Consider the following 12,006-nt stretch of genomic DNA (forward strand, 5'->3'; position numbering starts at 1 on the left):
GTGTCTGTGTATCATTAGCCACCCTTGATTAGTTGTCTGAATTTTACCCTTTGTGTCCGGTCTTGATGTATACATGTGTTTGTTACCCTCTCTGTGGATTTACCTGTGGGGATCATATTAAAGACTTTGACTTTGATGTTCATCTTTTTACTTGGTCTTTTTATGATGTTGATGTTCATGTATTTTTCAGATTTTTTAAAAGGAACATTTCTTTAAAAAAAAGAATTAGGGAGAATCAATAGATTATGAATAATTTATTGCAGCATTATTGACATAACAAAAGAAAGAAAATCTAAAACAGTTTCTAGTTTTAAATAGATATCGTTTGCACATACAGTATGTGACTTATGTAAAAACTGCAATTATTATCTGAACAAATGCTTTCTACATTTGCTTTTATGTTCTCTTCTCTGGTGAGAGGACATTAGAGATATTGGACGTTGGGAAAACCCACCTATATAAACTATCAGTGTATTTAATTGTTTTACGTTTACATAAGGAATGACTGCATTTTATGCATGCATTCGATAATATTCATCATAAGGTATAGTGAAAAAAAGTTATAAATATCCAATCTCATTTTCCACCCACTATGATTTAAAGGCATCCAATAGTCCAAAAATCTAAAACTTTTAATATTTGTTTCCAGTACACACTTTTCTTATATATGAAATGTGTAAATATGCTAAAAATAAAGTGATAGTAAAGTTTTCAGCTACATGTAAACCCAAGCAGTAATTCTCGAAAGAGAAATTTAGTGTTTCAATACATGTAAAAATTTTAAAAAGTGCATTTTTTGTAGTGTATAATTTATATCAGCATCAGTATATAGCCATACCTGGTCCATGAATTTATTGCTGTATATTGAAAAATATAAGCACTAGTTTCCCATATATGGAAATGTATTACTTTATATATTATATTTACCAACATTCCCATATATATATATATACTGTCCACCTATGCGTTTTTATTTGAATTCACTGTATTGTGGAGGAGCGTCTGCAGGCTGGTGATGAATGGAAGCCACAGGTATCTGCAAGAAGAAGAAAAAACAGTATGATCAACTTATTGATTGCTTTTTTATTGATAATATTATATAACAATTATTGCACCCATTATTGAGTGTATTAGCTATAAGACACTCAATACTAAATTGAAAGAATACTTCTTTTAAACTCATTTTACTCAAAGTCCAACTAAACTGGGGTTACAAGTTTCACTTACCACAGAACTGTTAAGACCATGGACATCAATGGGCCTAAAATCCGAGGACTGTGGAGGTACACTTTGAGGAACATACTGCACCTTGGGAAAAAATGTGCATGTAGTGTTTTATGCCTTTTTACTGTGAGATGCCAGAAATGTATCAGTATTACTTACAAGTTTACAAGCACATATTATTACAGCTTTTCAATATATATAGTAAAATAAGAAATCGAACTAAAGCAAATTAATCCTTAAAATGTGGGGAAAAAAAAGTGTATCTGTCAGAAAACACAGGTTGAACTCAAGCCTTAAGTTTAGGTATAACCTGAGATTTTTTTTTTTTAAATCTGTCAAGTGCTTCGGAAAATTTCTTTTGAATCATTATGAGTTGACTGCAAGTCATAATTTCCAACATTTCCGTAGACAAGAGTTTAAAATTCGAAATATTTACATGTTAAATGCTTAAGGGTTTGAACATTTCAGAGCAAGAATTTAAGAAATAATAATTTAAAAAATATATATTGTAACAAAGTTTTTGTCAGTTCTTGTAAACTGTGAACCCAAGAGTTAAAAGCCTTAAAAGTTACTGTTTCCATTTTATATATCTGGTAGGGCTGGACGATATGGCAAAAATTTATATCACGATATATTTCTTAATTTCGGTCGATACTATATAATTCCGATATCAATATGGACAATATTAAAAAGCCTCAGGAAAAAACTGCAGAGGACACACACAATGGATGTCTGTACCTACAAATGTCTGCAAACTGAATTAGCAAAGTCTATAATACATCCAGGCTCCTCCTATTAAAATTATATAAAAACATTTTTAATAAAAACAATACAAAGAAAATAAGATTCACTTTTTATTTTTATTTAGCCTTTACAAACAAGAAATGTGAAATAAACTATCACATAAATAAAACTCTCAGACTCAGCTTATTAACAATAATATATTTCCATTTAAGCTAAAGCAGGCTGATTATTCATATAAATTTAAACAACACAATTTTTTTGCTTCAGCAGTTTTCAGATAAAGAAACAAAAGGAATAAAATAAATAAAGAGTGAGCAACAACAAAAACACATTGCTCTGGCCGGAACAGAAAAGGGGGAAAGAAATCATAATAAAAATTATGCCACTAGGCCAACTAATTATTAATCCTCTTCCAGAAAGGAGGTCAGGGCTCGCAAAATTTCTAAATCTCTGGTAGCCCTTTGGGCAGGTACTCTTCAGATTTTGGTAGCCTGAAAATTATTTTAACTAGCCCAAATAAAAAAAAAAAAAAAATTCAAATTTAGAAAATTAGATAGGAGTCTAAATGTCAATCAAAAATATGTTCAATACACAAATATCAAGGAAAGAATTTTATTTCACCATTTACAATTTTTAAATATCAATTTGAGGCAATTTATGACCCTTTTTAAGATTCATAAATACACGCTGCTATATATATATATATATATGCAAATGTATATTGAAATATCGGAAATGGGTTTAAAAATCGTATCACCGTTATTGAAAAAAATTATATCGCGATTTATATTGATATCGAATTATTGTCCAGCCCTAATATCTGGGCGGTTCAATTGACACAAACACACACAAAAAGTTTGAGAACTCCTGATTTGGTGCATTGCTCACCTGAGGAGGACAACAGCAACAGCTAGCTTTACAGGCATATGCTGACAGACAGATGGAGATGATAAACTCAAGCATGGCGAATACCAATAACACACCACTGATTCCCCTGAAGAGAGACTGAGAGAAAATTCAGCATTAGCACAAATAGTAGTATTATTCACACTAAATGTTCAACAGTGCAGAATCTATCACCCTGTAATGTTGACAGCAGCGCAAATTGTGTCTTTATTTAAATACTCTCCTCTCATAAATTGTGTCTAAAAGGGAAACTCCTACAAATGCAAATATAAATCTAGCTGCAAGCAGCAATTAAGGCACTCCAAAGGCAAAATGAGAAGCTATAAGCATGGCATGGAATACCAGACCATCTACAACAATGGGTAAAGGAAGCCATTTTAAGATGATTTGAATCAAAATGACAAAAAATAATGTTGAACTCCTAGTATTATGATTTAATGGCTTAACACTTTTGACCAACAGGTGGCGCTGATCAAATCGATGTGGTGTGTTTAGTGTGAGGTTACAAAGGCACACACAAAGTTTGGTGTCATTATGTCAAAGCTTTGCACAGATAAATCCTCAGAGTCATTTTGGCATCAAGCCTATAATTTGTATCGGCGCTGTACAAAACATTATAGTCATCTATAAACATTCGTGAAAATTGGACAAGCAGTCTAGGAAGAGTTCGAAAAAGTAGGTTTCCAACATTAATCTATATGGCGGACAGGAAGTTAGGCCAACAATGGTATAATTGGTCATCTACTGTATGTTGTCGGCATGACCCAAGGAATATTTTGAGACCACTTTCATTACAATAGGCAAATGCAATCTACAGTTATTAGCATTTTTGGTTATTGAATCGCTTATGTGGTGTAATCAGTGTGAGGTAACAATGCCAAAAATAAAAAAAAATAGTGCAAACATGTGAAGTATTTGCAGAGATACAGCTTCAGATGCACTTTAGCATCTTTCCAGCAAATTCATTGATGCGTCAAATGAAAACAGCTTCGTATATTGACATTGATATTGACAAATTTGGTGAAAATCACCAACGGTCTAGGAGGAGTTTGGTTTTCTACAATAATCAAAATGGTGGACAGGAAGTTTGGCATAATTGGTATCAATGTTCTCGGCATGACCCAAGGAATATTTTGAAATCACTTTCTTTACAATAAGTCATTTTCATCAGAAGCTCTGGGATTTTTGGCCAAACCATTGAGAAGTTATCAGTAAAAAAATCAAGTTTTCCTATCTCCAGACCACTAGGTGGCACTGTGATGAAACACTACAGGTAGACTCGGGTCATGCTTGTTATAACACACACCAAGTTTGGTCTCAATACGCTGAACTGTTGCGAAGATATAGCCTCACATCCATTTTGGCGCGCTTTTCGCAGAATTCTTTGGTGTGTTATTCTACGTTTGACTGATCAACTTGAATCCCATAACTTTTTGCCAGCATGGTGTGAAGATGATCTGAGCCAAATTTGGTGAAAATAAGACAAACAGTCAAGGGCGAGTTTTAAAAAGTAGGTTTTTGTAACGGGTGTTTTGGACTTTGTTTTGGAGTTTTGTTTCATGTTCGTGTTTTCCTGACTTTTACTTTGTATTTGATTCATGCTGTTGTGTCTTGCTTCCCTTTCCCTGGTGTATTCCTGCCATTGGGTCCTCTGTTCCATGTGTCATGTTCTGATTTGTCACTAGGTCTTGTTCCTTGTTTTTCATTGGCTGTTTGTGTCATGTGAACGGTATTGTCTAGTATATATAGCCCTTGTGTTTCTACGATTCCCTGTTGCGTATTAATGTTGTATCTGCTGTCGGTGAGTGTCAAGTCTGTGCCATGCCATGTCTTAGTTAATTTCAAGTCACGTCTGTTTCCAGTGTGTTAAAGTCAAGTCAAGTCTCATTTGTTTTTATTATCGTTTGGATTTCACGTGTGGACTCTAATAAAACTGCACACGGGTTCACTACTTCTCGCTTCTTCATTGCATTAATTGTTACAGTTTTACAAACTATTAACACTAGAAAAAATTGATTCTGTGCCTTACGGTTCAAAAGTTATTAGCATATACATGAGTAAAACTTTGGACAAGTGGTGGCGCTAGAGAGTTTGAGTTGGAGACTCCAAATTTGCTATGGTTAATGTTGAGACTGTCCTGTATCAGTGTGCCAAATTTCACAACTTTTCCACAAGCGGTTCTATGGGCTCCCATAGACTCAAGAGCAGAAGAAATGGCCCCTAATAACAACGGCAGTGCCTTTGCACATTCAGTGCTTGGCCTCTAATAAGGTCAGCCACAAATATAACTGTCTGCTTTTCACTGTTGTTTTGTTACATGTCTTTAGTACATCCTGATAGTAGTTTTTAATGCCAGAAGAGGGTTTGCGCTGACACAAGCAGTTAGTGAATTTGGCCCTTAAATTTGCCTTTGGCCTCCAAGTAGCTGCTCTTATTATTGTCCTACTGGCTTGGTCATCCACTTTGGACGAAGGCCCTGATCTAGGCAATGTGGTAGTGGAGCCATACTCTTTCCACTTCTTAATAATGCTCTGAACAGCACTACGAGGGATAGCTAAAGCCTTTTACATTTGTATCCTTTTGAAAGCACTTTCCCATCCATGGTGAATTCTTTGCCGTACCATGCACTACTAACAGTGGTATCTTCAAAAAAAATAGCTGGATTTATTCTGAAGTAATCAACACCACTACTATTGATGTCAGGTGGGGAAATTAGCTTGGTGTTTGATCTGGAAGTTGATTGCTTGCACATGAGCAAGTTTATAATATATACTCTAAGGGGCTGATCACTTTACCAAACCAGAATTTTTTTAATTGTATTTTTACTTTAATGATGAGGGTTATGACATGTACATGCAGTTCAAAAAAGTTAGACTTAATTTATTTATGGTGTAATGCGACAAAAGGTAATGGTTTTCATAGGGTATGATGATTTTCTATAGGCACTGTAGGTCAAACTGGACTGTGTTTACAATTAACGTGAAATGCCAGTGACTTCTTGCATTGTCAGTGATCTATAAACTACTTCTGAAATGCAAGATAAAAACAGATGAGTGTAGATTAATGTTTGTGTACTGACCACACAGTGATCTTACTGTAATTACTAAATAAATGTGAATGTAAAAGTTGATGACATACCTTATAATTTCTCTCTACATTGCTGTCTACATTGTAACAGTCATATCCGTAGCAGTAAGTTCTCATTGGCCCTGAAGCCAAATCCACCGAAGTGAAAATAATGGCGATGCCTGCGGTTAAAGTACTGAAAATGTTCATTCCAAGTGAAGCATTCACCTGTAGGCAGAAAAAAGATTGAGAAATTAGCAAGAACTTTCAAATGCTGTGGTAACATGTCACGTTAAACAGATGGAAAAATATATAAGTGATAAAAATACACTAATTGACAAAGAAATACAGACTTATGCCGAGTTCAGACTGCACAATTTTCAAAGCAATCACGTCACAGATCTTTTCACACTGCATGACTATCTGGGGTAGCATTCCGTCGCTGCTGTGTTCACACTGCAAGATGGATCAGCGACAGGGGGTTTCACACTGCATGACTTTACAATAGGAAGAATCACCGACAACACACGTGACAAGTGACATGGAAACAACGCGAGGTCAGGCGTGCAAATTCTCACGTGAGACTGGGACTATTATTAAAAAAAATGGTAGCCCGCAAGAAGCTTGTCATACAATTTGCATGTGCACTCATTTGCAGCGAAAAGAAAAGAAGCTATGCTTGTTGACATTGTGGTCTATACCTTCGTAACTCCTCCCCCAACTTCCCGCTGGCCTGAATGTTGCCGTCTCATTGGCTGTAGCTAATCGCGATGTTATTTTCAGTCAGATCACCTTTCACACGGCATGATTTTGAATCGCCGACAGGTCCAGATATTTAGCATGCCAAATATCTCACGGGTGTCGGCGACACGTCGGCGATTCTCTCAGATCGCGTCTTTGATAGTTCACAATGTGTGATTGTCACTCGCGTGAACGAGCACCGATTTACCTGTGATTTTGGGCATGTGTCGGCGATTTCTCAAAACCTGTCTGCGAGTCAAAATCGGGGCTAAAATCATGCAGTCTGAACTCGGCTTTAAACAACAATCATCAGGGTCCGAACACGACTTTACAGCAACATGACTTTGCAGTCCAGTCAATCTTGACTGAATTTTTGTTCACAGCAAATATACTGTTAAATATACTGTTAAAAGAGACTAATTAAAATAATTCATCTTACTGTTAGTAAAAAAAAGTGCTCTGTATAATTCTTTTTACTGTAAATAGTTTGAATGCCTTTACTGCATTCAACAACAGAATGTCTAGATCCCTAATAGCACACAAACATGTCAGATATGTCCATTTGATGTGTGCATTTACATCTGCAATACATCTGTTGAACGTTTGCTATCAGATGTCAAATAGACGTCTATTAGATGTATTTAAGATGTTGATGAATTAAAATGAATGTAAAACTGACATCTTACAGACATCTTCCAGACATTTTTACACAACAGATGCTTTCCAGATCAAGAGGTGCCCCAGATCAATATGTCTGCAAGATGTCTGTTAAAGATCTATTGATCTGGAAAGCATCCCCTGATAGCACACGTACATCTAGAAGATGTCTATTTGACGTCTGCATTTACATCTGCAAGGCTTATTATTTAGGTTGTTTGCTCATCTGCAATATGTCTATTGGATGTCTCTTTTTAGATGTCAAATAGACGTCTGTTAGATGTCTTTAAGATGTTTATTATTTAGAATGTATGTAAAACTGACATCTGAAAGACGTCTGCCAGATGTTTTTAGACAGCGGATGCTTTCCAGATCAAGAGATCTTTAACAGACATCTTTCAGACGTGCTTGTGCCATCTGGGTCTGCTGTCCGTTTTACATACATTTTAAATCATGAACGTCTTAAAGACATCTAATAGACGTCTATTTGACATCTGATAGGAAACATCCAATAAACGTCTTGCAGATGAGCAAACTACATCTTGCAGATGGAAATGCAGACGTCAAATAGACATCTTCGAGATGTATGTGTGAAATCAGGGATTAACATGTTTATTAATTAGAATAAATGTAAAACTGACATCTTACAGACGTCTGCCAGACATTTGTACACAGCAGATGCTTTTCAGATCAAGAGATCTTTAACAGACATCTTGCAGACGTACGTTTGATATCTGGCAGGTCTGGACAATTAATTATGGCGAACCAGTACAGAAAATCAGTACAAAGACAATAGAATACTATTTTTGTACTTCTAACACTGTGCTTAGACCAGCGGTTCTCAATTCCAGTCTTCGACTCGCTCACCACAGCTCTGCACATTTTGTACGTATCTCTTCAGACGTTTGTTCTATACGACCGAACCTCACAGGATAATCCGGCATTATTCAAGGGAGCGTATATGTTTCATTCAAAGGACATAGAATTGTGCGAGACATGAATTTATATAGCATTTATTTACAGACGCTGCAGGATGTGGTGTAGCGCAACTCTGTGAATGAATGTTCCAATGTGAAGTAACCTTCAACAGATTTCCCATGCTTAGAGACCCTCACAATGGGAGTACAGAGGGCTTTCTTTTAATGAGTTGGTTATCTGAATCAGGTGTCTTAAATATGAGATACATGCAAAATATGCAGAGCGGTGGGTCAAAAGGACTGGAATTGAGAACTGCTGACTTAGAGCCTTAAAAGTAACTGTTGTGTACATACCAAACACCGACTGGAGGGTAAATTCATTTTATTTTCTGCAGAAATGCAGAGTGCGCCAGCGGTAATGTACTGAGAAGAGAGAGAAAGGTAAAAAATGTAGGCTTGCGTTGGAATACAGCTTGTATTATAAAAGGCAGAATGCTAAATTGCATAATTGTTTCTTACGATGATAGATCCCCAGTAAGGAACACCAATAATAACAAAGATGGACTGTGCATTAACTGCAGTCACAATGCCAAACAGGAAAGTCAGCACACCGATCATTATCTGGACCGTCTGTGAGGGACAAGAATGTGATTGTATTTGCATTTGAATTGTATTTCCTGAAACATTCTTCTCTGTGCCTGACGCACAATAAAGTTCTATTTTACTTTGTAAATGATAAACCTGATTTTAAACTGGTGTCACCAAGGCAGCAAGTCATATTCTTCAATAAAAATTGTGCATGCTTTGTTAATGTGTATACTACTCGTTTCAAATTTATTAAAGTTATTTTCGTACCTCACACCGACGTGCACAAATAAAAAACAGTTATTTGTGTTTATGAGACATTTCTCACCCCAAGGGCTTTCGGTTGGCCTTTTAGAAATGCCTGAAGTCCTTGAAGAGGTGAAACTCCTGCCACCTGTTGGACATAAACAGGTACAGCAGCATTTGTCACCACAGGAGCATTTGTCACCGTCGTAACAGGTGTTGTCTGTGTTGGTGGTTGAAACTGGATGACGAATGTTGAAGAGTTCACAGGTATGACTGTGCTGGACATTCTGGTTTCTGAATCTCAAACTGACCTGTACAAAACCATAGTAAAGCAAAACATGTAAACGATACGATTATCAAATTGAACTTTAACGAGAAATATAAAACATTAAATGATAAAAACCTCCATATATTTTGAAATTGTGTAACAGACTAGGCTAAACTGTGTCGAATCATACATATACTGTAAATCGTTACAATTTTCTTCATTTACTATCCCTAAAGTCATTTTCCACCCTGTTAGTATGTACTTTCTCACCTTCCAAAGTAGACTACAATTCCATTCAGACCATTTTCAGGAAGTGATATTGTTTATTTTGTCAACTGTACAAACAGTGGTAAGCATAAGCTCTCACTCTTACCTTGTTTTTTAATGTTATCCTGCTGCTCACACACTTAAAGTTCCATCCTGTTAGGCTATGTTATGGAAAATGTTTGTTTGGTCAAAAAAAATTTAAAAACATCTGACATAGTTATAAAAAATCTGTAGAAGGTTAGTGAGCTAAATGTTGAACATTCAAAGAGCTATGCAAAGAAGAAATGTGGAACTAACAGGGTGGAAATTCTAATAGAATAAATGGTGAATATTGCAAATTCTCTCTTAAATATTAACAATTCCATGTGATCGTTCCGTTTATCCAACGATGTGCAAGTTTTGTTCTATTTTTTAAAATATATTAAGCTTTGTTACTGTGCCAATTTACACAAACATGTTAGATAAATTGGGACAGTAGCATTCAGCTAAAGTGGGACATCCTATAAAGTAAAAGATAATGCATTGCTTAATGTTAGAAATTGTTTTGTTTTACAGAAAATGTCACCTGAACAGAATTTTTTGCCACTTGTCATCATGATTGATAGTCACGAGGAACCACATAGCTATTTATGTCCTTCCATCAAAGGAAATATGGAATTTTTTGTATTGAAAAATGAAAGCTCATCTCCTATTAGAACACTGCTGTTCCACCCTGTTAGACAGGTCATTTTAAATAATTTGACAGCAATGTTAAATGTTTCGCTACATTTTGTAAGGCGAGCTGCATTAACAGCATATACTGTATATGTTTTTGAGCACATTTTTGTATTATTTTCCATCCTGTTGGCAAAAATGAGCACTAAAAGGTACCTGTTCTTACTAACCAAGACATATTCCATTCATCAGTAATTGTTTTGTTATTGTTTCAAAGATAAAAAAAAAAAAAATACTATTATGGCATAAGGGACAAATACTATCCAAGAAAATCTCATTATTGTGTGTCATTTTGCAATAAATATGTATATGTTCCCTAACAGGGTGGAAATATGTTTCAAAGCCAGCGCCTGAACTGAATAATCTACCCATAATTATAATTTTTTTGAGTCCCTGAGCTTAAACAATATCCGTTTCTAAGAGTTAAACATGTTCGATATTTTGGTACAATGCTAAAAACATGAAAAACATATTTTTTCCCCAAATATTATGAGGTTAAAATGTTACTGGATACCAGGAATGATCCATAAATTACGCAACCCTGTGGTTTGCTAGAAGACTGTTATCTGTAATATATTTCCACTGCAAAACACAACAACATGATACAAATATAATCCTGCGGAACTGCCTATCGACCTTATTTTTCAAAGAGGAAGTAAGCTATTTTTTATAACTGTGCTTCAAGACACTGTTTAGTTAAACAAATATATCCTATTTAAATAATATGTTAATATAACCTGTTTTGTAGGCTGTAGCTAAAAATAACAGAAAGCTGATGCTGGTCACTTCATTTCCTGTACTGTGCAATGTCAATAATAAATAAATAATAGGTCTAATTGTTTGCGAACACAAACTTTATTTACTCTTCTAACCAGGAGAGAACTGAAAATTGAACAGTTGAATTGTGAGTCATGGGTTCGAATTCACAGAAATGTATACAATAAACTTTATAACATTTAATGATAAACGTTAACTGTTCATGAATTAATTCCTCGAGTAAACACCTGGCAGTAAACTCGACTTAAGTACTAAACACGCGCACACGCACACTTCTAATATCGTGACATTTATATGACTGCATCATATTATAAGACATACTGGACTTACCGACAGATAATGTTGTGAGCTTTTGTTGACAGCGATCTTATCAGATGACGAACTTGTTCCCTTGGTTTCGATTTACCTTTGAGCCACCTGTAAATACTCCAATGACAAGCGACATCTCTACTGTGATTGGTCCATCCTGACACCAAACGGCTGTGATTGGCTCATGTCGACTGGAGCGCACCTCGTCTTTCTGAAGTCACTATATATTAATTACGCTACACAAATTACACAGTCATTACTAGATGGTAATATGACCTATGTCTTTTTACGTAAGTTACAGCTGTTAGATTTTTTTGTAATTTACACACACTAAAATTCGTTTTGATACAGAATTACACCAGCAATTATGAACATGCTCATATGGTGATATTGGCTTTACACACACACACACACACACACACACGTTGGGTTTACATGTTTTATGGGGACATTCCATAGGCGTAATGGTTTTTATACTGTACAAACCGTAATTTCTATCGCCCTACACCTACCCTACACCTAAACCTAGCCCTCACAGGAGATTGTGCATACTTTTACCTCGTCAAAAAAACTCATTGTGCATGA

General features: G+C 35.6%; 1 protein-coding gene across 1 annotated transcript; it reads right to left on the reverse strand.

Annotated features, from left to right (window-relative positions):
- Positions 1–239: 239 nt before the first annotated feature.
- On the reverse strand, positions 240–11,514 carry LOC141333968 (membrane-spanning 4-domains subfamily A member 4A-like). The gene is made up of 8 exons (XM_073839121.1): positions 11,443–11,514; positions 9,169–9,397; positions 8,775–8,885; positions 8,610–8,678; positions 6,013–6,168; positions 2,857–2,973; positions 1,228–1,308; positions 240–1,036 (listed from the first exon to the last, which is right to left on the reverse strand). Exons 2-8 carry the CDS (start codon positions 9,370–9,372, stop codon positions 971–973), a joined length of 804 nt encoding a protein of 267 aa, XP_073695222.1. The 5' UTR covers positions 9,373–9,397; positions 11,443–11,514; the 3' UTR covers positions 240–970.
- Between the last annotated feature and the right edge of the window lie 492 nt (positions 11,515–12,006).

The sequence above is a fragment of the Garra rufa genome, chromosome 4, assembly GCF_049309525.1.
Source record: "Garra rufa chromosome 4, GarRuf1.0, whole genome shotgun sequence".
Taxonomy (NCBI): Eukaryota; Metazoa; Chordata; class Actinopteri; order Cypriniformes; family Cyprinidae; genus Garra; species Garra rufa.